This window comes from Anabrus simplex, chromosome 3 (assembly GCF_040414725.1).
Source record: "Anabrus simplex isolate iqAnaSimp1 chromosome 3, ASM4041472v1, whole genome shotgun sequence".
Taxonomy (NCBI): Eukaryota; Metazoa; Arthropoda; class Insecta; order Orthoptera; family Tettigoniidae; genus Anabrus; species Anabrus simplex.
This window is the reverse complement of record NC_090267.1, coordinates 441,560,922-441,587,253: the sequence shown is the minus strand read 5'-3', so window position 1 is coordinate 441,587,253 and position 26,332 is coordinate 441,560,922. Positions and strand designations below refer to the sequence as shown.

At 38.3% G+C, this 26,332-nt stretch overlaps 1 protein-coding gene across 7 annotated transcripts in view; it reads right to left on the bottom strand.

Annotated features, from left to right (window-relative positions):
- kst (spectrin beta chain, non-erythrocytic 5 kst) overlaps nt 1-26,332 on the bottom strand; it is a 621,462-nt gene that overhangs the window by 36,208 nt on the left and 558,922 nt on the right. For all 7 annotated transcript variants that reach the window (XM_067143517.2, XM_067143512.2, XM_067143511.2 and 4 more), the window contains 8 exons: nt 24,096-24,352; nt 17,302-17,488; nt 16,865-17,065; nt 15,146-15,376; nt 13,462-13,836; nt 13,165-13,347; nt 8,283-8,473; nt 1,365-1,533 (listed from right to left, as the gene is read on the bottom strand). In XM_067143517.2, coding sequence (XP_066999618.1) covers nt 1,365-1,533; nt 8,283-8,473; nt 13,165-13,347; nt 13,462-13,836; nt 15,146-15,376; nt 16,865-17,065; nt 17,302-17,488; nt 24,096-24,352 — 1,794 coding nt within the window. The remainder of the gene's footprint in view (nt 1-1,364; nt 1,534-8,282; nt 8,474-13,164; nt 13,348-13,461; nt 13,837-15,145; nt 15,377-16,864; nt 17,066-17,301; nt 17,489-24,095; nt 24,353-26,332) is intronic.

The following is a 26,332-nucleotide window of genomic DNA, read 5'->3' as shown; positions in this document are numbered from 1 at the left end:
AAGGAGATTCATTTTCACAATTTTTGTGGCCCTTTCCCTTCTCTTGCCATTACCCTCATTGTTAGACAGATTGGAACTCTTCTTTCTTTCCTCTGATCAGTGTTAGAAGAGGATGGTTGCTTAGTTGTACTTCCTCTTAAGCAATTCTCAAATATTTTCACCACACTGACGAAAGATTTAACACACACTCTCCATATGACTGCATGTTAGTTTAGTTTCATTAAAGTTAATATTTAAATACTGTAATTAAAACGCTTGCAATATAATATGCTTTCGCCCTGTTGTAAACCAGAAAAAATAAATGTCACCGCCACTACACCTCCCACTTGCACACTGCAAGAGCTACTGAGCAGGACATTCTGAGCCTGTTAAATGAAATGCAGTAAAAACATTGAAATTATTATCACAAAATATGTCTTATTTTAAAATGTTGGTTAATATGAATGCAAAAAACACACACACACAAACACAAAACCTCTCCTCCCAAGCTATTTTCATGCCTGATGTGCACTGAAACAAATTTCATGTACAGATACATTGTATCTAGACTTTTCAATGCAAATAACCTGCCATATCTGTGGTATAATCATTATTCAAGAAATAGGATTTCTTTCTATATGACTCATTTGAACAATGAAAATGGCCATTCTAAATAAAAATGGTTCTTTTTATAATCCATCTGTGGAATTGCAGCCTATTCACAGACAATCAATTTATGAGCTGAAATAATAAAATATCAGAACTTACCAGGAAAACTCAATTTCAGTGAAATCTGAAGCAACTGGCTGTAAGGAATGAGATATGCCACAGTAGTATTCATCTAAGAAGGCACAATTAGACGAGGGATTGAAAAGGATTAGAGTCCTGCCTCAATAATGTTTGGTAATCATTTCTTAACATTTTCAAAGGCTTGAGTGGTACCACCACATCCCTGAAGTTTCATCCAACTATCCACACCTCTTCCCACCAACAAACCCAAGCCTAAGTGCAGGCCAAGAAGCACCACCAACCAATCTGATTAAAAGCCAAACTTAACTACATTGTGATCCTGCAGATTAGAAAGTACCAGACACTCTTAGAATTTTCTCTTGAAATATACAAACTCTATCCTTCTACCATCCACTATTGATTCAGGGTGATTGGATTACTAACTCCAAAGGTGTCAACTGTATTTGCTGGGGAAATGTCAGCAAATATTAAAAGTTCAATACCTAAAGATTTACATAAACTGCTTCCAAAGAGCGACCACAAAATCTTTTGTCAAATGTACAATTTCTATACTCAGCCTTACTTGTTACCATAAACTGCAATGCCAAAACAATAAAATGAGTATACAAACCATTTCAATTTTATTGATCACATACCTGGTTTATCAAAGCCTTGCCATTCATATAGAAGTTTGCAAACATCTCTTTACGAGTGTCAATCTCTGAGAAATATTCCTTATGTCGTATAATCAGGGCTTCTGCACCAGCTACATCCTGAGTCAGTTCGGGAGCAGTAATTTTGGCAATCATCTCATTGATCCATGCCCTACAAGCACAAATATGCATCATTCAGACTCTCATCAAATGCAACATTTTCATTGTTTGTATGATAGTGCAACAACTATTGGTGGAATATAGTAAAATTCACTTGCATGTTAATAACCAAATATTCCATACAGTTGGATCTGAACAATAGACTTAGAGTTCTTCAGTGTTTTCCCATTAAGTGCATGCCTATTTTACTTTGACGTATTTTACTGTATGTCTAAACACTGGATTTCTTGTTAACTTATCTTGCACAGCTGAGGAAGTCCCTCACATAAGGACGAAACATGTACTGTAAATAATTTTATAAATACCGGTATATTCTTTACTGAATATTGATTGTATTGAAAATGTGAACTACTCTTCTAATTAACATCAGTAAATAATGATACCGAGCATTTTACTAGAAAATATATTTTGTTATTACAAAATGTCATGTCTGAATGAAATATACCTGTACAACAAAAGTAAGAAGCAAGTACAGTGAAATCTCGTTAGTGCATTCTCGTTAACAAGTTTCCCGCTTAACACATCGTAAATTCAAAGTCCCAGTTCTCATTGTGTTAAATCTATATAAAAATACCTCACTTATTGCGTCACAAATTTTTGCTATTACCGCTTAGTACAATCACATTTATTGTAGCCCAGAAAATGATGTTTGTCATCCCTTGTGAAAGGAACGTGATTTCCAACTCTGGTAAGAAAGAACCCTCGCTACAGTTGTGTGATAAATGGAAAAGGCCGTGAATTCCTGACCTTCATAGGATAAGTTACACCTTCGGGCAGCGAGTTGTTAGCCTCAGAAAAGTTCAGTTTTGCTTGCCGGTTAGCAGCGAGATTGCTGAATCACACAGTGACCCAGTTTGTGCTTGTATTTCACATTACACTCAGAAATTAGAAATTAATTTTGTGTTGAGTGGTACAGTGAAGAATAGCGAATATTTTTCACCTGATAGCCTACATCTGGATTAAAAACATAATCATGTGAAGTTGACTAGCGTGGTGCATATTTTTCTTGTGACAGCCTATTTCTGGATTCAGAAAAAGTCGTGGAAGGAATTCTTTAGTAATGAGGACAAAATTAAAATCTTATCAGAAAGTGGACTGGCACCCGCATCTTTAAGCATGCAGAGATAGTGTGAATGTTGAAACTCGCACCTTCGAGTTTCGACTCGACCATTTGAGTTGGTCGAATAGAAGTTTCATCAATTTCAAAATGGCAGCCAAAGTCGCAGTCGCACATGGTTGAGTGTAACTTCCAATTCATTGTCTTAAGAGTGTTACCAGAAAATAATGTTTAATAACCCACTGCTTCAAAATAAAAGGCTTCTACTAACATTTGTTTTCAGAAAGAGTGTGGTCTGCAATAATACTTTATTTTTATTAGCCCCTGTGCAAATGTTTTCATATTTTTGTTCTCTGGTGTTTTTCACTTTTGTTATTTTATAATCCCCAGCAGAAAAGGTTTTCATATTTGTTCTCTCAAGTTTTTCACACCTCTTAATTTTCTCCTCTCATCTTTAAAAATGGTAGATAATAGTTTTCATTGTACCCGCAGATACACGACATAAAATGCTGTCATCATAGGTAATTGAGAATTTACACAAGACATGTGATCATGATGAGTGTTTAACGTTCAACTCTGTCTTGCACTGAATAACAACAACAACACCACATGCTTGCTTCACAAATGTTATCTCTATAATTATAAAAGGAAGTGTCTGTCTGTCTGTGTGTCTGTGCGTGATGCCCAGCAAAATCTACAGCACGCAGAGATCTGAAATTTTGAACATAGGTAGATGGAAGGGGGTCCGAATGCACCTCGAAGCCGGAATTTTCATTTTCGTTTTCGTTGGTGAGTTATGAAGGAAAAACCAGCGGAAAACGTGCATTGGGATATGACAATCCAACGTGCTGTCACCAAGATTGAGTCGCTGTCGCTAGGCAACGTACATAAGATAGGTAGAGAACACAATATTCAAGGAGCCATTTTACGTCCAGGACGTAGGAAGCTGTTTTTTGGCCTTATATGGTGTGAGGGCATATGACGGTGTTGATGATGATTCGTCCGTCGGATCGGGACGTTAAGTCTTGACCTATTCGAGAGGAGTGGTCTATGTGCCGGTGGCGGGTTTCATCCTCTTCATTCTTGCTATCATATATCATGTCATTCATTTCTTTCAACAAGCAACTTTTACAAGAATTACCCAATGTTCTACATCTACACAGTTACAAGTCTATCGACTACATGGCAGAGCTTCGAAAGACTTGGAGTCACCTGGAGTACCCTCGAACATCTTAGAGCGGACGATTGTGGCACCAATTATCCTTCTTAAGAATAAGAATCCTGCCCTCTGCAATGAACACGACTCTGAAACTGATGACTAATATTATTGAAGCCATTCTCATGATTGGGCATGCCGCGAGCGAAGTAATATTCATTCCTCGGATTCGAATAATTTCTTCGGATATACAGTGAAGTTTAGATGTCTGCAGTGTCAAAATAAAATGTCTCCATGTAATAATAAAGCAAGCATAATCTTCTTCTTCTTACAATATATATAAAAATGGATGTATGCATGTATGTGTGTGTGTAAATGACATCTCCTCCTAAACCACTGGAGCAATTTCATCCAAACTTGGTACACTTATGACTTACTATCTGGAGACGAGCACTGTGGGGGTAAGCCGCCATCCGTAGCTCCCTTAGGGGTGGGGGGCCAGGGGGGCAAGGTATAAAAATAATCGAAAAAAGTGCCGAATCCACAGTTTTCGGGGGTCGCTGAGATGAACAGTGACACTCCCGATTTTTCAAAAGTCAAAGTTAAGCTCCCTTTCGTATGGGGGGCGAGGGGGGGTGATATATAAAATTAAACGAAAATAATGTCGAATACATAGTTTTCGGGGTCGCCGAGGTGAATTGTATACTCTGGATTTTTAGTATCAGGAGACAAACCATGTGTGGGTAAGACAGCCCAGGAACCCTTAGGGGCGGGGGGCAAGGGAGTCAGATAAACAAATTAACGAAAATAGTGTCGAATCCATACTTTTTGGGGTCGCTGAGGTGAATAGTGACACTCCGAATTTTTTTTGAAGTTCAAGTTCAGCCCCCTTTGGGGTGGGGGCGAGTGGTGAGTGATATATAAAATAAAACGAAAATAGTGTCGAATACATAGTTTTCTGGGTCGCTGAGGTGAATTGTACACTCCGGATTTTTAGTGTCAGGAGACAAACCACGTGGGGGTAAGACAGCCCAGGAACCCTTAGGGGCAGGGGGGGGAGGGGGTTGAGATATAAAAATCATCGAAAATAGCGTCGAATCCATACTTTTCGGAGTCGCTGAGATGAACAGTGACACTCCGGAATTTTTAAAGTCCAAGTTCAGCCCCCTTCGTGGTGGGGGGCGATGGGAGAGTGATATATAGAAATAATAGAAAATAGTGTCGAATACATAGTTTTCGGGGTCGCTGAGATGAATAGTGACACTCCGAATTTTTAGTATCAGGAGACAAACCACATGGGGTAAAACACCCCAGGAACCCTTAGGGGCGGGGCAAGGTGACTGAGATATACAAATCACTGAAAGTAGTGTCGAATCCATACTTTTCGGGGTCACTGAGATAAATAGTAACATTCCGATTTTTTAAAACTCAAAGTTCAGCCCCCTTTAGGGTGGGGAGGGGGGAGTGAGATATAATAATAATCGAATATACTGCCGATTCCATAGTTTTCCGGGTCGCTGAGATGAATAGTAACATTCCGGATTTTTAAAGTCTAACTTCAGCTCCCTTTGGCATAGGGGGTGAGAAAGGGTGAAAAAATAAATTGTCAGAAATGACCGAGGTAATGGACGTGTGTGTTCCAGTATGACTTCCAAGTATAACTTACAACCTGGAAAATGTACTGTGGGAGTAAGACGCCCCTAGAACCACTAGGGAAGCGGGTGAAATATAATCCACACTAATAAATGGAAATCTGTTTGGTGCGATCTCTATATGCTGTACTATATATATATATATATATATATATATATATATATATATACTGTATATATAAATTAAGGCATAAAAATGAAAACAGACATGAATTAGTGAGACCATTCTAGGCATCTTAGAAATTTAAAACTTGGTATCAGATAAGCTGATGATTTCAAGGATCCCTAGAAAAATCTCAAATTCTCATAATTCTCTGAGGGGTACATGTTGGGAGTTTCAAACCTGCATAAGAACACAGTGGGTGATATTTATGCAGAACCTACAGGTTTCATGGACTTAAAAGTTTCCTGAAAGTCCTGATTTTTAACCCACTCTCCCATATCAAGATCACAGCACAATCTCCCAGACGAGTTAGAAAATTGAAGTTTTGCAAAATTATAGCTTTTAGCATGTAACCGACGGAAAATTTACAAGATATTTAGAATTTTTACTTTTCCCCCCGAAAAATATCGAAATATGGAGGCAATTTTAATGACGGTGCAGTCCTCCCTTCGATGTATTTCGTGGCTAAACGGTAAGTCGTATCACAAAACGGATGGCACAATCTGCGTTCAATTTGGAGTGATCTACAACTTCGGTCCTATGACCTTTTGTCGTATCTCTATCCCTTATATATTAAACTTTTCTCTATTTCTGGATTTACCTAAATTTTGCACTTTGTACACATATAATTCATGGCTTGATTCACTTATAAGAAAGATGGGATCATCAAATTCTACACGAATATTGGTCCACCCAGTAGCCATGTGTGAGCCAAATTCTATGTTTGAAGCTGTCGCATAAGTATCTGAAAAGTAATTCATTGTGTGAAAATATTACACAAATTTCATCCTATTCAACGTTTCTAAAACATAATGAATTGTGGTAGATAAGTGCACCTGTCTTTATCATCACAACTCCACAACTCGCGCTTTACATTGGAAACATCATCTGCGGACCTCCACATGCTTTTTCTCGGATAACGCCAATTTACATGCAATTTAAAAATTATTATTCACTTCATGTACAGTAATTTACTTCGATATCCTTATACAATCTGAAATACCGTAGCGAAGCACGGGTACAATTGCTAATCTATCTATAATTCGGGCCTTGCCTTAACTTTAATGATTTTGACTGAGAATGTTCTCTAGCAAGACAAACTACTTTCATCAAATATATGTAACTTTTTTTAGGTTACAATAAATAGTAATGAATAGGTGGAAACCTTTTAGCTTTTGTTTTATATTAAATGCCATCATACCAGAAAAAATTGTATCTAGTGTTTCCATATCCCTATTGGATAGTTTTTATTTGTGTATTCAGTAGTACATTTTCTCATTTAACACATTCTTTTTCCTTGTCCCCTGCAGCGAGGTTGTTTCGTAATTTAAACACTTCATCCATAATTTGTTAGACATGTTTTAGAAACATCTATAAGAAATATTTGAAAACAAATGTAAAATTGATTGACATAAATTATTCTAATATAATCATGAGTATTCCACATCCAGAAATCTGGATGATGGGAATGCAACTTCCCTTTCTAAAAAGCCCACAAACACTGGTTAATACTTAAACCACAACTGCCTTCATAGGCAGCTAGTGACATATTGCTAATCAACTCCCTTCTGACTTTGTACACAAGGACAACTTTGAAGATATATGATGTAAAATCAGTGCCCCTGGTCTAAAAATTAAGATCATTCAGGATACCATTTTCATGAACCACGCACCCCCAGTAACCTGCTGGATAGAAGCTGAGTAGAAGTAGCCCAAGGTAATGTACAACAATACCTTCTGCTCCTGTTCGATCAGCAAGTACAGCAAACTTGTACTGCCAGTTTTGCTGCAGGAGAATCCCACTTGCACACCTTACCAGCACGATACCCAACTGGGAGCCACAGCGTATGGTTTAGTTACACTCACTTAGCAGATTATACCCGAGTAACAGAAGAATACAAAATCATATGAGTATAGTCCAAGAGGAATGTATGTCAAGGTATTCAAGGTTTAAGTCTGAAACAAATAGTGGCAAATATTTTTTTAAAGAAAGACTACAGTGTGTTAAAAACAGAAAACAAGTGATATTGCAAATTTCTAAGTTAAAGATACACCACAGTGGTTTCTTTAATATAATTCAAGATCACAACCAGCAGTCTGAGCCTACATAACTACAGAACCCATTGAGAGCACCATGTCAGAAGAGGCTTAAGCATCAGAAGTCAAAAGCATGTCTGCCTATTTGCTAGGCACTGACTGTAGGACAAATGTAACTGGTACAAGCGCTACCTCATTGTACGAGAACATCTCTAAACATATGGTCCTCTCCAACAAAATTATAAAACTACATTGAACACAATCTTTCAGCAGAACTTAATTTCTTAGTCTTCTTATAATGTGCAGCCAGTATAATTGTAGCATGCCTACTTCTTACCCACAGGCCCCGGGTATGATTCCCAGTCAAGTCAGGGATTTCTACCTGCATCTGAGGACTGGTTTGAGGTCCACTCAGCCTACAGGATTACAATTGAGAGCTATATGACAGATAGTGGCCCTAGTCTCGAACGCCAAAAATAATGGCCAGACGATTCATCATGCTGACCAATCACACAACACCTCGTAATCCGAAGACCTACGGGGCTGAACAGTTGTTGCTTGGTAAGCCTATGGACCCCTTGCCAGAGGATATTTTTCTTATAATGTTCAACTAAACATATTTTATACCAAGACTCTCGTTTGCTTAAAGAGAAAGGAACAGGACATATAAACTCACATTAGATCTCTGTATTCATCAAAATAAGCTTGTAACTGCTCCGCCTGCTGAAGTTTATCTTTCCTCTGAGCAGCTCTATCCAGAAGTTCATTCCATGCCTCTAGAGTGTCCTCATATTTCACCTCAATATGCTCACGTGCATCAGGGAACAATTCAGCTAGTCTCTTTGCTTCATCGCCCACTGACTCCACCTGAAAAGTAAAACCATTATTTGCATTTTCAGCACTTAGTTAAGTTATACAATGAAGTAAAAGGATGAGATTCATGATGAGCAAAAATATTCAGAGAAGACTACATATCCAGAGACGGTCATCAGCTGAAAATTTCTCTCTCCAAGTACAAGCACTACTGAAAGGAAGGAGCACACTTTGCTAGTAAATACTTGAAAATTTATCTGCTCTTTTACTCAACCGTATCCGTAAGTGTACCAGTATGCTGACACGATAAAGGGCTCTATAGCCATAAGCATACTAGTATGCAGCGCTCATTTGTCTGCCAAAAAGCAAGATATGCTGCTTTATATCGGTAGACCTGTTCAACTACTTGGTAGTTCTTAACAGATGTTTACCAGAGATGAGAAAAAGCCTGTACCCAGAGGGCTGATTTAAGAACTATTTCATTTGAGTGGTGCTTGTAAAATTACTTGCGATTTCAGAACCAGATTGTTTGGAAATAATGGCTGATGAACAGAAGCATGTGTTGCAGTTTTAGTTCCTTTGGCTTCTGTTGTGGGTATTTTGACGGGAAAATGTCGGCCAGTCATGACAGCAATTCTCTAGGTGTAGCTGCCCATCGGTTGACAACGCCTTCTTTGAAGCGACCAGCAATCATTTCCTCGGCAAGTGCTGTGTTGCTGTCACGAGATTTTTCTCCCAATCCCATTCAACGACGTCCCCGAAACGTCGACAAGTGTCGTGCATAATTTCATCTGCCGCTGATGTAGTGTTAAGTTCTGTTTCACTATTCAAATGTTTTTGCATATTATCACCAGGACCTTCCTTATCATCATCATCATCATCATCATCATCATCATCATCATCATCATCACTATAACCAGAGCATAGAAGTTCGAAATAACTCATTAATTCTTCATCATCCTTGCCACTAACAAACAGATCAAGCAACAAGGAACCTATTCTGTATAAGTACATAAATTATGTATATAACTGTTGCTTCACAACCCTTTTTCTGTAAAGAATTATATCAATAAATTCAGAAATGATGCAATTTATTTGGAGGTCTACAAACTGAACAAATTGTGGGAAAATTCATGGTTTCCAAGCCCTTTCTGCTATAGGAGGAGGCAGATGTAGATGGGTTAAAAGAGTGCACTCTATTCTTAAGAATGAGTTTAAATGATAATATTCAGTACAAACTGCACAAAACACTGCTTATCACTTTACTCCTCCTCCTCCTCCTCCTCCTCATCATCAATTCCCATCTTCTGGCTACAGCTGGGTAGGAGCGAATACGGTTCCACCCCATTTTCTTCAATCATCCCATCACCCCCCATCTAATACTGTTCCAGTCCAGGTTTCATAGTCTTACACTGTTCTAGACTACAAAGTCCATCACCTCAGTCTTGGTCATTCTTTGCCTCTCTTCCCTTTCATTTGCCTTTTCATAACCTGTTTAGCATTCTTTCATCACTCATCCTTTTAACATGTCTAAACCACAACAGGAGGGCTGTCCTCAGAGAATCAAATCAGGCATATGGCTGATGCACTATGAATGGATGACTTGACTTTTCCATTTAAATTTCTATATTTCCTCACTCCTTTATCTTCTTGTTTTCTTCACAATACCTTTCAAGAATTTATTTTCTGCCACCTGTATTGCACTCTCATCTCCTTTTGTCATTGACCAGATTTTGCATCATATGTTGTTAACAGGGTTTCTTTATCTTTCACTGGCACTTCTTTATCCCACAACAGGTTTTGTATACTGTGATAGAAATATCCTCTAGCTTGAATTCTATTGCTAATCTCAGCATCCACTGGGCGAGTTGGCCATGCGGTTAGGTGCGTGCGGCTGTGAGCTTGTATCCGGGAGATAGTGGGTTCGAATCCCACTGTTGGCTGCCCTGAAGATGGTTTTCCGTGGTTTCCCATTTTCACACCAAGCAAATGCTGGGGCTGCACCTTAATTAAGGCCACTGTCGCTTCCTTCCAGTTCCTAGGCCTTTCCTATCCCATCGTCGCCATAAGACCTATCTGTGTCGGTGCGACGTAAAGCCACTGGAAAAAAAAAAAAAAAAAGAGAAAGAGAAAAAAAAAATCTCAGCATCCAGTTTTGCATTAGTTCACATTCCAAGTACTTTAAAGCCTCCACTAATTCCAGATCGTTGCTTCCAGTTCTATTCCTTATATCACCACTAGTGTCTGTCTTTTCCATACTAATCTTCAATCCATATTCTTCAATCTTTCCATTCACTCTATCTAGCTGATCTTGAATCTTTCCCCCAAATCACAATACCTTCAGCAAGTAATGTTACGTTCATTTGTCTTCCTCTGTATGCAGCTTTTGCTGCTCTCATGATGTCATCCATTATTGTTACGAACAGAACAGTTCCTTGTCTCAGACCCCATTTACCTCTTTTTACCCACTTGTGTTATCACACTGACTTGATCATTTTTGTTGTCCCTTCGTCACTTCCCTTCAGTGTCAGATTTTCCCAAACATTTACCCTAGGGACACTGTTATAGGCCTTTTCTATGGCAATAAGCTGCAACACCATGTCCTTGCCATACTCCCAGTGTTTTTCAATGTTCTGTCTCACGATGTTGTTCTTTTTGTGAAATGTACAGTCATGAAAACAAAACTGAATTTTGAAATTGAATATTCATACGTTGAATAAGACAAGAAATATGTACACAGTAGTGTGCAATATTCTGTGGCTAGATGCTACGAAAGTTATCACACAACATAAAATTACACAGCCATCTTCAAGGTCACAGCCTAGATGAATGGATTGCAGCCCCTAATCTTCTGGTGAAGAACATGATTTTTAGAGGCTACACGTTTGCTAAGTAACTTAGTATTCAAGCAAACAGGTTGATCAACAATGTATCCCCAACTTTCTCAGCCATTTCTGTTCACGATGTCTGATAACCAGCAATAAAACAATCGCTTTTATTGTTGCGCTTAATCCCGTTATGACATTTAAAAAACTTCATTTCTTTGAAAATGCAAGACCGTCTACACCGAGGTCTTACAACAAAAGCAACTAAAAATACACTGTGTAGCCAGCACGTTCCAAAATCTGTCTTTTAAAACACAGATCATTCTTATTTATGATACGGTCTTGCCAGGCTCAAAACTGAATAAAACAGTTTCGTTAAATATCTATTATGTTTAACCATGCCTGCCTAGCCATAGCCCTATTGCTTCAACGGCGAGTCGTCACGATTGTATGCCGTGACAGAAGTATAAGCGGCAACATTGTAGTAAGAAGACCACTCAGCTCGGCATGATACGTGCACTGCTGTTCAATGCATGGACTGCTAGTGTGTTAACCACGCAGGAGGTATGCACTTGGGTTTTTTTTTTTTGCTTTACGTCGCACTGACATGGATATGTTTTATGGCGACGATAGGATAGGAAAGGCCTAGGAATGGGAAGGAAGCAGCTGTGGCCTTATTTAAGGTACAGCCCCAGCATTTGCCCGGTCTGGAAACCATGGAAAACCATCTTCAGGGCTGCCGACAGTGGAGTTCGAACCCACTATCTCCTGATTACTGGATACTGGCCGCACTTAAGTGACTGCAGTTATCGAGCTCGGTCGGACTTGTTCTGTAACATACACCAGTCTCAGTGCTCATTATTTCTATGTACATAAGTCAATTGTGGTTAGTGATGAGTAAAGAAAACCTGAGTTACAGTGCACAGCTTAAATTAACAGTGACCGTGTATGCAGAAAATAACTGCAATTGTGCTGCAGCATGCAAATTTTGTGTACAGCTATCACATATTCACTACTGGTGCAAATAAAAAGGGTAGTTTCAGTGTGCCGAGCATAGAGGCCTATCATTTCAAAGACCAAAATCAGGCCACTATGAAGAAATTCAGAAAGAACTGCTAAAATATTCAACTCCATTACAATACTACAACTACTCAGTTTTGCATAAAATGCTACAGTTAAAGGTACTGGAGATGTTGAGAAAAGCAATACAGGAATATCTTGTTTTAAAGCAAGCAGAGGGTGGCTGTGTAGATTATGAGGAGAAACAACATTTCTCTTCAGATAACTATTTATGTTTGCCACCTACTGCTGAAGAACCATACTGAAAAAGTTATTAATCCCATCTGTATTTTAGATTCAAAATTAAATTTGAATCATTTTTCCTTCCCTCTTTTTTGAGGTTAAAAATTGCTTTTAAAAGTTACATGCAAATATGGTTTTTAGTAACTGTTCATATTCCTGACTTATGTAATTAATGCATATTGTAATGGATAATACAAGCCAAACTTTCATGAACACAAATTGTTCAAAGAAAGTAACTGAAAATATTTTAATACAAATTAAACAGTATATCAGACATACAAAACTGTTGTTAAATGAAATATTTCTTTCATTTTGTGAACAATCCTAGATGCATATTCCATGTGGTGGAGCTATTTTGAATGAATTGCAAAATTAATTTTGTTTTGAAATATAAGGCAGCTTTAGAAATTGTGATCTTTGAACCACATCTGTTACTACAGAATAAATTTATTGCGAATCAAATTAATTGCATATTTGTACAAACATTTCTACTGTTTAAGGAGAGGGTAAAATCTTATTTCAACAGCCAACTGCTAGCTAATTGTTATGTTTAGTATGTGTTATCATAACCTGAAAAATTAATAATAAAAAACAAAGGAATAGAAGTTATGTAATTACCTGCTCCTTTACAGCTGCTAGATCGGCTTCAAAACCTTGATGCTTTCTTATCAGTGCTTGAATGGTTTCTAGATCCTGACCATAGCCTTCAGAGGATAAATTTGCATCCTTTTCTTGAATCCAGCCAATAGTCTCATCTGCCGTCCGATCGAAGACATGTACTTGTTTGGCACCTGCAAGGGCCTATAATCAAATGCAGAGAGAATTGAAATCTTGCAGAAGCACTTAGACAAATCATGAAGAAAGTTACACATTTTTCAGCGAAATTTTAAAATTTACACCTTAATATGATCATACCTCTTGACGAGCATGAGCAAGCTCTTTGAGATCTTCCCACAGCTGCTGAGTCTCCTCCAGTTTAGCTTGGATTCGTGCTGATTCAGGGTTATTCTCAGCAACTAGTGTTCGACCAGATTCCAAACATGAAGCTACACGTCCTTCACTGGCACTCAAACCCGACAGGAACGACTCAAAAGTTTGGATGAGCAATTCCACATGTTCTACATCTTGACCGTAATCTTCAGATGCAGTCAGTGCTGTCTGATCGCTGATCCATTCTGCCACCTCATCCGCTTCACGTAAAAATCTGAAGAACTTGTGCGACTCGAGAAGCCGCTTCCTTCGCTGCTCGGCTAAGGCTTGAAGTTCAGAAAACTGAGCCTCAATTTCAGACTAAAAGTTCAAAAAGATGGTTCAATATCAGTCAGCATTTCCTGCAAGACACATCAGTTTTATGAAGAATATTATGAACAATATATGTAACTAAGTCCAACAAGAAGTTTACCTATTATACTCTGAAGAAAGAAAATGCACAAGAATCTCTACGATTTGTATTGTGTTGTATAGTAGGGGACTTCATTGGTCCAAACTGATTATAAATTCTCCTATTCTTCTTTTCACTATTAGTCTACAGATATTTCTTCAAAATGGAATGCTTAAATTCCATATACACTAAAGTCCTGTTAATCCAAACCCCGTTAATCCGAAAGTCTGGTTAATCCGAACTAAAATATTCAATTTTTTTTAAAATCTCCTTATTGAAATGAAAGAACATATTACAGAATGAAGATTTACTTGCATTTTATTAGTCATATTTTACTAGAATAACTTAATGTAAATATAATTAGTATAATTACACATTATAAACCATCAATCACTGGTCGTTTATCTTTACAAAGTCTGTTAGTTTCTTTTGCCGTAGTGATTGGAACCTACTCGAACATGCAGTGTTAAACCAGCGTCTCATAAACATCAATCAGCAAGTCGCTGGTTCACGTTCTGCAGCACTACCACTGAGAGAGCGGCAGAACTATTAAATAAACATCACAAGCAGCTTTTCGCATCCCGGGAACAATGCAAAAGTGTAACCTGTTACCGTATTTTAGTAGTTTTAGGAGACAAGTTTTAACCTAGTTTTAGTCGTTTTCTCCTCTTAAGGATTATTAACTACCCTACTGTAATTTTATATAGTATTTTATTAATGTAACTGCTAAAGAATGGACATTTCAAATTACAGTATGTATTGTATTGTAGAAACTATTTTCCTCAGACGGTTGAGGCGCAGGCCTTCTGACCCCAACTTGGCAGGTTCGATCCTGGCTCAGTCCGGTGGTAATTGAAGGTGCTCAAATACGTCAGCCTCGTGTAAGTACATTTTCTGACACGTAAAAGAACTCCCGCGGGAGATAATCCTGACACCTAGGCGTCTCCGGAAACTGTAAAAATAGTTAGTGGAAAGTAAAAACAATAACATTATTATTAGAAAATGTTTTCGGTTAATCCGAAAACTTCGTAATCCGAACAGACTCTGGTCCCAATTAGTTCGGATTAACGAGACTCTACTGTAATATCAGCTGTGAAGGTGATCATCATATAAACACAAATATATATGGACTGCTATTTATGAAATTTTATTTCCATACAATGCAAATAATAAACAGTAATGGCTATATGAACTCAAATTTAACCCTACTCCACTCACCTGTTTTGATGTTATGTTTTGACTATCGAAATGACCCCTTTCCACCAGTCCCTGAGCCAGTTTAGCTAAACGTCCCACTGTGTGCTGGAAGCTACTGAGGTCTCGTTCCATTCCTTCCAATTTCTTCAACAAAGACTGAACGGAGTCTTCATCTTTTCCATAGTCGTTGGAACTTAACAGAGGACGCTTTTCACGAATCCAGGTCTCCGCTTCATTCGCTTCTGCATAGAACTAATGAAACACATAAGAATTTACTTAAATTATAATAAATGCTCAACTTCGAAGATGAAAACAACTACATACTTACACATTAGGATTACAATAACAAAACAACACACCCAACCTAGAACAGCACAAGTTATGATTTCAGTTCTGAACAGTTCATGATGCCAATAACTTCCTCCAAAGGTCTTATGTCTGCATCACAAATGAATAGCAAACAATATATGAGTCAATAAAATAAGGTGAAATTTTTTACGTTTCACAGAGAACTTTGCTCTGCGGCTTCAGAAGAAAATCTTGACTGTTCATGAGAAATGCTTCTTTATAGAATGAGGTTTGAATTTAGACGTTATAACAGAAGTGGAAGTGGTACGTTCATCACCAGATGGCTCACCGGATGCAGTACAGCGCTAACATTCGGTGAACCACCTGGTGATGAATGAACGTACCATTTCCACTTCTATTATAACGTCTAAATTCAAACCTCATTCTATAAAGAAGCATTTTTCGTGAACAGTCGTGATTTTCTTCTGAAGACACAGAGCAAAGTTCCCTGCGAAACAAAGAATTTCATCTTATTTTCTGTAAGTATGGGCCGTGAAAGCATCAATGGCAACAATATACAAGTACATGCTTAATAGTATTCCTTGTTATATAGGAACGGCAATGTTTGGCACGTCAAGGTTTCATACTAAAAACTGAGATATTCTGTCCAGAGTGGAATTAAGCTCGAAAAGTAACCACAGCTGCATTTAATATACAGAGAATCTCAGTTAACAGTGCATTAACAATTAAGAAATGGAAGTGGTTAAGAATTTCCTCTTCCCTCTTTATAAAATTTATTACACAAGTGACTACACTCCTGAAGTCAAACTGCAGTTGGTACCTGAAAGGAACACAATGATAAGCTTTAAAAAAAAAAAAAAAATCTGGGAAAGCAGGGACATCAGTAATAAAACCAAATGTAGATTAATTAATCAGTGCCATCATTTTCCCTACAGCCACAGCGAAACATTATCCCAAAGAAAGCCGACAGAAGGATCAACGCATCTGAGCTTTGGTGTTTGCAATGAATGTTTAGAATACCATGGACAGCCAGAATTAGTAATACGAATCTCCTTTGAAGGGAATATAATAAGAAAAATGCTATTTTACTTAGGCCACGTAATGAGAAGCACCTCCCTGATAAAGTAGATTTGCTCAGAATGGTGGGTGGCTAAAGAGGAAGTGAAAGGTCAAGATCATGCTGGTTAGATGTCGTCGAAGTAGATACTGGCGTGACAATCACTTCACAGAAAGATTTTGCCTGGAACAGAGTTTAATGGAGATGCATGGTCCAAAGGATGACCAAGAGCCATATTCAACTGAATTGAATGGATGGAGAGAGTAAGTTAGAGAACTTGTGAAATGTCATATAATGATACAAATAGCAGATCTACAAGGCTTACATTATAAATAGAAAGAACCTAAAATTAAGCATCACATTAGACCACTTACCATCTGTGACTCGACTGCATCCAACAGACGCAAGCGTCTAACACTAGCCAAATCGCGTAAATGTCCTAGCCTCTCCACTAGCTCCGCACTACAGCCATCTATCCGCTGAGAGGCAAAGTGCCCATTGCGTACCATTTGTTGAGCCCGAGATGATAATGCCGAAACAACAGGCTCTCGTGAAACGATCTCTGCTTCCAATGCCTACAAAAGAGAAGAAGGAAAACATGAAGAAACCGACTACATGCACAAAGAAAATGCTACCAAAATTTTCAAGAATGCCTTGTGGTATTAAATTTATTAACCTAAAAGTTTGATTTCCTTTCCAATATTGGATTCAGGTTTTTTTTAAAAAAATTTCAATCATTCACAATCAATGCATAAAGACTTGAGACTCCATTTAAATGAAATAGTTTATTATAAAACTTTCTATTGTATACCTGATGCTTCTTTTGTAGTCTCTGAACAGCAGTCAAGCTGGAACCAAGATCTGTTGAAGCTGCCTGAGGCTCCTTCTCTGAAATCCACTGAAGTTCATCATCTACGTCCCTCAAGAACTGATGAAGAAGAAGGGCATCCTCCAAATTTTCTCTTCGAATCTGCATAGGTTCTTGAAGTGAACAATACCTTGACGCAGGGGATAAAAGAAAAAAGAATTAAGCCAACAATTCTACAAATTAAAAAGTGAACATTAAATTATGAAAAAATCAATTCAGCTTTCAAGTAATATCATGTTCAATAGAGGTGGTGTTAATGATTCAGCATATCAGAAAAAGATTTCTCCTTCTCAGCCTTTGCCCTATTAGTCGAGGTTGATATTATGGGGATTTCACACAGCCAGAGGCCTCTCCAGGCACCAATCCTATGTGGAGGCATATGTTCACTAGTGCATGTTTCTGTAGTGGTTTGGCAGCGTGAGGTATCGTATATGAAATGAAGATATGTGTACTAAAACAAACAAACACCGAGTCCCCAAACCAGAGGAATTAACTAGACACTGCTCAAATCCCTGATCCAGTTGGGAAACAAACCCAGGGTCCACTGAACCAAAACACTAAGCTGACCATTACGCCAATCAGCTGGACACATCAGAACGAGATGATATTGGAAAAATATCTGTAATAATCGTGCAGTCTTAGCTACTGCGCAGGATATCTTTCACGTGGTCAGCCTACTAATTTTGACATTTCAATTGTGCTGTTTTAGTTTGCATAGTCTTAAGTCTTAGTTAATTTTATTGGGCAATGTTGAGCATGTCATCACAAGGCTTTAACAAGCCAATGGCAACACGGAATGATACAATTTTTGTCTGTCCAAGTCAACTACTTCAATGGTGATGAAAACCGTGAACCTGAGGTAATGAGTCAGATATACAGACAGTGATCTGCTGAGATGGTTGATCATTTATAAATACTTGAAATAAAAAATAAATATGTACAGTAGAAGTCCGCTATAGCAAGTACGGCATATAACGAGAACTCCGTTATAGCGACGACTTTTTCTGTCCCTTCAAAATTCCTATATTAAACTGTGTATCGTCCTTCGGTTACAGCGAGAACCCTATCACTGCCGCTTCTGTTATTACGAGCGATTAAGCGTATGCTCGTTTTCCGTTACCGATATTTATGCACCCTAGTGATGATATTGCTTGCGATTGATTACGTTCGGCATTGTTTCCTCGCTATGTGCACTAGCGATTTCTCTCGTCGATATTCGAAGGCAATGTTGGAGTTGATTAGTAATACCCATCGACTGCTGTTCTCTAAAGAAAACTCGAAATGAAAGAGGATAACATGTTTTCGTAATAAATGCGTAAATAACTTGGCCAATAGCAGTTATTAACTCGTTAAAAATAAAGACTGAAATAAATGATATCTTAATTTTAATGTTATATACAGAAATTAAGTAAGAATGTGATACACCTCAAGATATGGCAGAGTACATCACTGATTTCAGAGGATATTTCATATCTTCTCGCGTCTAGTTATGGCTATTTACATGTAAATGTTTCGCGAGGAGGTTATTTCTCTATATGCATTTCAAAAACATTTTTATGATAGGCTACTTATACGGTTATGTTAAGTGACGCTGTTTGAAGAAGAAAGCTGAGGTGTTTGCCACATAAATCTCTGGAGTGATACCGTATTTTTCCAAACCCAATACTTTTTTTCTCAGAATCTCATGCGAAAACTCAAGGGTTAAATAAGAAGATGTACAATATTAGAAGGATCCACCTTTCAATACTTCGTTGTAAGTTGAACTAAAACGAAGTCGCAACTTGTTTATTGGGACCGGTTTTGACACATTACAAGTGTCATCAGCCAAATAGTAAAGTAGGGCAAGATATAAAGATCTTAAAACAACTAATACATTGAACACAGGTAAAAAATTAACATTGATTGATATCGTAGCAATTCAGTTAATGTCCAAAACACAATGATCGCAGTCAAGAGAGTAAACGGAACATCATTGTCTTGCGCCGAAAACAAATATAGTTGAAGTTTACTATTTGGCTGATGATGACACTTGTAATGTGTCGAAACCGGTCCCAATAAACAAGTTGTGACTTCTTTTTAGTTCAACTTACAACGAAGTATTGAAAGGTGGATCCTTCTAATATTGTATATCTTCTTATTTATCTATTCAATACGGAACGATCATGAAGTTTTTAACTTTAAACTCAAGGGTTGTTGCATTCGCGGCCTAACAGTAAGTTAATTGGATACCACTAGCAACTACCGCGGTAACCACGCTGCTTCTTTTCACACGCGCACAGAACTCGTTGACAATAAACGACCGCCTCTTTACTACACATCACTAGCCGCGACAACCGGTTGTGCAGTGCCGGTGTGTTTCTCAAATCTGCAGAATGGCATCAAAACATGCGACCCTTCGAATTCTTAGAAAAGCCATGGCTACTCAGTGGCAGAGTCATAACACGTCTATTGTACTTGACGCTTAGTAAAATTAAGATTTATAGACAGCAGGAATATTTTCGTGATGGATAGTCGTATTGTAAAGATACGTGGAAAAGGTATTGCCGGCAAATTTTCAACGGGTTCTAGTCGATATTATGATGCCAATTTTAAGTTAATGTTTATTAAACACTTGGAAATGTAGAATAATTGTACAGCCGCAAGAAAATACGGCATAGACCTAACTAAAGCCAATATTTGGCATTAGCGTGAAGACAAAAAAAGAAAAGCGTACTGCAAAAAAAAAAAAAAAAAAAAAAAAAAATGCATTCAGTGGTCCGCAACAAGGACGCTTTAAAGAAGTTGAAGGTGAAATTGTGAGGTATGTGCATGAAAACCGGAAGGGCGGAATGGCCATACCGTGGCGCAATAAACTCGTTAGTTGATTTTCAACGTTCGCGATTAGGCCTATACATCGCTAGCCACTGAATTTGGCTGAACCCGACAAGCGAGACATGCGTGTAGCGGTAGCCGGTCATATCTGACGCTGCGTAAAAGTAACAGTTTTATAGACAGCAAGAATAACTTCCTGATGGATCGTTGTATTGTAGAGACGCATGGAATAGGTATTGCCGGAAAATTTTCAACGAGTTCTCTTCGGTATTATGATGCCAATGTTAAGTTAATGATCCTTAAACCCGCGGAAATAAAGAATAATTGTGCAGCCGCAATAAAAAAAAGAGAAATACGGCGTGACGAAAGTCAATGTTCGGCATTTAAAAATAGTCTAAAAATGCGTAGGCCTACTGTACAACAAGGCATTCATATGATTTGACACACTTCTTTTTGAGCCTGATTTAAATTTTTTGAAGGGAAAAGTGGGGTTCATCTTGGATTCGGAGAAATACGCTACTATTTTTTTTTTTCAGAAATAAATTAAACACACACTTTCACCTAGTATCAAATTACGAAAAATAACAAACACGTAAGCCGTAGTGTGGATATCATCTGCGGAAACACAAGTTTTGAACAAACTGATTGCCGTTTCATACCGATATTAAAGTGCATGAAGGGTTTTCCGACTTTTATACAAAAATCGGATATAACGACAATCCGTTATAGCGAGTGAATTTTTCGCTCTTGTGAATTTTCGCTATAACGGACTTCTACTGTACTTTGCTGAACTTTTATTTGTACTCTGCACAGCATAAATAAGGGCAATCAGCAGGGAACAGAGATAGGAGCTAAGTAGTCTAAAGCTTTTGAATAAGCAGAGAGAGAATATTTGACCCACTTCCACGCATAGTCACGGGTCCGCCTAAACTAAGAACCGATTGTTGATATAGAATCGTTCAGATGACGCGAAGGCGGAGAGTAACCGCGCGTGGGAGAAAAGTTTGAGTGGGGCGTCCATAGTAAGAAGTGGTCCTGTGCCCGGGGTTAGTATTTACTAGACAATACTATTTATGAATGTCATCGCACATAGCAAATCGTCAGTAGATCTGCACCCACTCACCCGAAGCGTTGCTAAATTTGGTATTATTTATTTATTTTCAATTTAGCAGTTTATTTGTGTGGTTTTGTCTGTGTGATTTACTGTGTTGTTATAAATAATAATAATGCTATTTGCTTTATGTCCCACTAACTACTCTTTTACAGTTTTTGGAGACGCCGAGGTGCCGGAATTTTGTCCCGCAGGAGTTCTTTTACGTGCCAGTAAATCTACTGACATGAGGCTGACGTATTTGAGCACCTTCAAATACCACCGGACTGAGCCAGGTTCAAACCTGCCAAGTTGGGGTCAGAAGGCCAGTGCCTCAACCGTCTGAGCCACTCAGCCCGGCTGTGTTGTTATAGAGCCCAAAATAGACATTGAAAACTTGATAACTTTAGTGTCAGAAAGAACAATGGTATGGGACCAATATCTGGAAGAATACAAATCAAGAACAAACACAAGCATGGAAAATATTTGCTGCAAAATCTCTAGTGATTTCAAGAATATGTGTGACAAGAAGAAAAAACAAATTTGGTAAGTAGCTCAGGCATTCAGCAGGTTGTATGGAATCCCTCATTTTGGTGCTTTCCCTGAAGGAGATAGTTGTGTGCAGAAGTTCATCAAAGGAGAATACTGACATCCAAAAGTAGTTAAAAAAAACTTATTGTTCATCCTCAAGTCATGAAACAGTGTGGCAAATGCTCCCACCTGACTTCTCTGTCCTATCACTGGGTGCACCCACATTCTACGGCTTTGTTTCCTTTGTTATTAGTGTAGACGGTAGAGTAAACGAAGACGATGACTGTCCATATTTATTACCTACACTGAAAAATGTGTTGAAAAGGGACCTGCTGGAAAGTATGGGGGTGTGAAAGAGCCAGCAAAAGTGAGTGCAAGCGCGCATATAGGCAGGTGCGGTTTATTCCCACACCATCTGAGAGAAGCCAACAGTGTGAACACAATGGCAAGTCAGAGTGGGAAGAAATAGAAGACGAGGATGAACATGGAAACACAAGGACAATCTACACATTTTCAAATACAAAGACTCTCTCCTCGCCCATCCCAGTTCTTCTACATGCATCTGTTCTCAGCACCCAACGAGCTCATTTTTGCTTCCCAGCTTCTCGAGGAGATCTTTAGCATTGATGTGATACGTACAGGAAAAGAAAGAAGACTTTCATCACTGTATTTATTTTTGTCTTATGTTTCTTCCCTTTGCCTGAACTTATCCGGCTTTCTTCTTATCCTACACTTATCCCGCATCAATACTGAAGATCTGTCAAGTTACCTGCCCTCCTCATGAAGCTGAGAAGTAAAAACAAGCTCGTCAGGGGCTGACAAGTGATGGATGTAGAAGAACTTGAACTGATGAGGAGAGAGCCTTGTATTTGAAGACAGCACTGTATGAAAATGTAGAGATTGTCCTTGTCCTTTAATGTTTCCATGTATGTCCTCATCTCCTATTTCTGTTGTTCCCTTTCCCGCAAATTGACCTGCCATTGTGTTCATCCTATTGTGTGTTCCTTCTTTATTCTCCCACCCCCATCTCTCTCCCTCTCTCTTGATTTGGCACTTGCTTGTTCCTTTCCTATACTCACACGAGTGGAGGAAATATATATCGAAAACTATTTGATTCTCTTTATCCTTCTTGGCAACATTGCACTGTTTTTTTTTTATATTGTTTAAAAATTTTACAAGAATTGATTGAAATACAGTACAAGTCTGATACAGTGAGTATGGCATATAACAAGAACACCGTCATACGAACAGTTTTTTTTTTTTGTCCCTTGAAAATTCCTACATTAAACTGTGTATTATCCTTTGGTTACAGCGAGAGCTGTATCACTCACGCATCCATTATTACAAGCGATTAAGTATGCATGATTTTTTCGTTACTGATATTTATGCACTCCAGCAATTATACTTAATGTGATCGATCATCTTTGGTATCGTTTCCTCGCTATGTCCACTAGCAAGCTCTCTCATCGACATTCAAAGATGTCGGAGTTGATTAGTAATATCCGTCGACTTCTGTTCCGTAAAGAAAAATTGAAATTAAAGAAGGACATGTTTTTATAATAAATGCATAAATAACATGTCCGATACCAGTTGCCAACTTGTTAAAAATAAGAGCTGAAGTAAACGATCGCTTAATAACGCTATACACTGAAGTAAAGTAAGAATGGGTTACACCTCAATATATGGTAGAGTACATCATTGGTTTCAGAGGTTAGTTTATATTTTCTCACATCTGGTTATATTTCAGAAAGATTATTATCATGTAAATTTATAGCGAGAAGGTTATCATTTCTCTACTCTACTGGCACATGATATATGTTTTCATGGTACATATACGATTAAGTAAGGTTAGGTGATGCTGTTTGAATAATAAAACTGAAACGTTTGCCACAGAAACGTGAGGAGTGATACTATCATTTTTTCAGAATGAAATTAAACACGCACTTTCACGTAGTATTGGATTTTTAAAAATAACAAATGAGTAAGCCATTGTGTACATCATCCGCAAAAACACGTTTTGAACAAACTGATTGCCATTTCATACCAACTTTAATGTATATGGGTTTTTTCCTGACTTGTACAAAATCTCTGATATAACGACAATCTACTATAAGGAGTAAATTTTTCACTGTTATGAATTCTCGCTATTTGGACTTCTACTGTATGTCAGAGAGCACAACATGGTTTTGTGGTCACCAGCATGCCACACTCCAGAGTAAAGCAGTATATGCACTCACTATTGGAGAGAACACAAATATTCAAGTAATGTGTAGTACAAACATGTAGTTAAATGTATATTATTTACCTTTTATTTACAGACTGAGCTCGTTCTTGGATTTCTTCCCTCATGAAATGATTAGAGCGTTCAAATGAGGCTGCATTGTCTTTAACTTGCTCCAGGGCCTCTCCATGACCATGAACATCGTTCTCCAGAACAGTATGTCTCTTGAGCAAGTGTGTAACACTCGTCAGGTCTTTGCCATGATCTTCAGACTGCAGCTGAGTTTCAACATCATCCATCCAGCTCTCCAGCTCCTCTAATGTACGGTTGAACAGCAATGCCTAAAGAATTAAAATTCCTGTTAACTACTTGATGATAATGATCAGAGAGATAGAAAATGAATTAAAACCGTTATTTATGCAAACTGTGCATTAAGTGAACCTTTCTTGCATGATTGGGAAGATGCAAATTACACAAGTGCAAAAAGTTCACATCACACAAGTAGCACACATAATTTTATCTATCAATGTATCATTACAAAAATACAAATTCCATGGAAAGAAACATATTAAAAAGAAGGTTATGTATAACACTTCAGAAATGTTGGTATTCCTTCATTTAAACTGTTATAGAAAGTACATTCTCTTGGGTTTTATGTTTCATCATTGAATGTTTTTCTTTAAGCATATAGAGAAGGCCATAACGCATTGTAGCCCATGAATGGTAATTACCATATTATCTCGAATACCACCTGCCCTGTTTTTTCAAAAATAGCGGTTCCAAAATTGGGTGCAGGTCTTATTTAAAATTTTGGGAAATTTATCTTTCCGAATGCGCGTAAATCGGGCATCATCGCCAGCACGGCTTGGCAACAATGATCTCTCTGCTCTCAGTATATGCTACTTCTACGCTTGACGTCAGTCTCGCGCACGTTCTCAGAGTATCAACATGAATTCCACAAAGCATTTGCGATCTTTTACTGCGAGTGAGAAACTGAAAGTAGTTCAGGAAGCCAAAATGATTGGAAATCGTGCCGCCGGTAGGAAATACGATATTGACAAGTAGTGTATTCACGATTGGAGAAAGAAGAAATATGTGCTATTAACATGTAGTGGTGATCATAGAGCTTTTTGTGGACTGAGTACAGTTTCCAGAAATTGAAAAAAAAAAAAAAACTCTATAAATATGTGACAGAAAGGCAGGAATTGGGATATGGTGTGTCAACCAAAACATGTCAGCTAAAGACATTAGAGATCGCAAAGGAACTTTCATTGGAAGGGTTTAAGGCAAGCCGAGGATGGATTTGTAATTTTTATAAAAGAAATGGGTTGAGCGTACGAAGGCGTACCTCAATTTCACAGAGTCTTCCTGGTGCCTACGATGAGAAATTATTGTCACTTCAGCGTCACATAATTCGGTTGCGGAAGGAAAATGCATATTTGCTTTCCCAAATTGGCAATGCAGATCAGACGCCAGTCTACTCTGAAATGCCAGTGGACAGGACTGTGAATGTTAAGGGTGCGAAAAGTGTTACCATTAGAACAGGTGGTAATGAAAAACAACTGTGTACGGTAATGTTGCGTATTCTCGCCGACGGAACCAAATTGCCACCATACATTGTTCTCAAGCGAAGGGCGCTTCCTAAAAATCTACCCGCTGGAGTTATCGTCAGATCTCAGAACTCCGGCTAGATGGACAGTTCACTTGCGGAAGACTGGGTAAAGTGTGTCTGGCAACATCGCCCTGGTGCATTATTGGGACAAACAAGCTTGCTTGTTCTCAGTTACTGCAGCCACACAACAGAGGCTGTGAAGAAACATATCAAGGATGGGAAAACCGACCTAGCAGTCATTCCGGGCGGGATGACGCCTATGCTACAGCCGCTGGATGTCTGCATGAACCGTCCATTTAAAGCAGCCTTGAAAACAACTCTATACAGAATGGATGGCGGCTGATAATCACACACTAACGCCAACTGGTCGCATTCAGCTCCCGGAAGTTCAGCTGATGTGTTCCTGGATATTGACGGCATGGAATCTTATCCCTGGAGACCTCATACGGAAGAGCTTCAGGAAATGTAGCATTTCTAATACCATGGATGGCAGCGATGAAGACATTTTGTGGGAAGGTGATGGTGATGAAAGTTCCGAAGTTTGTACGGATGATGATGATGAATAAACTCGTTGGATATCGTTCTGGAAATGTTTGTTTACTTTTATTTGTATTTTCTAATCATTTGATGTGTGTTAGTACAGATAGTAAATAATTTTGACTTCATTTTTTTTTTTTTTTTTTGTTCTTTCAAAATAAGGGTGTAGGTC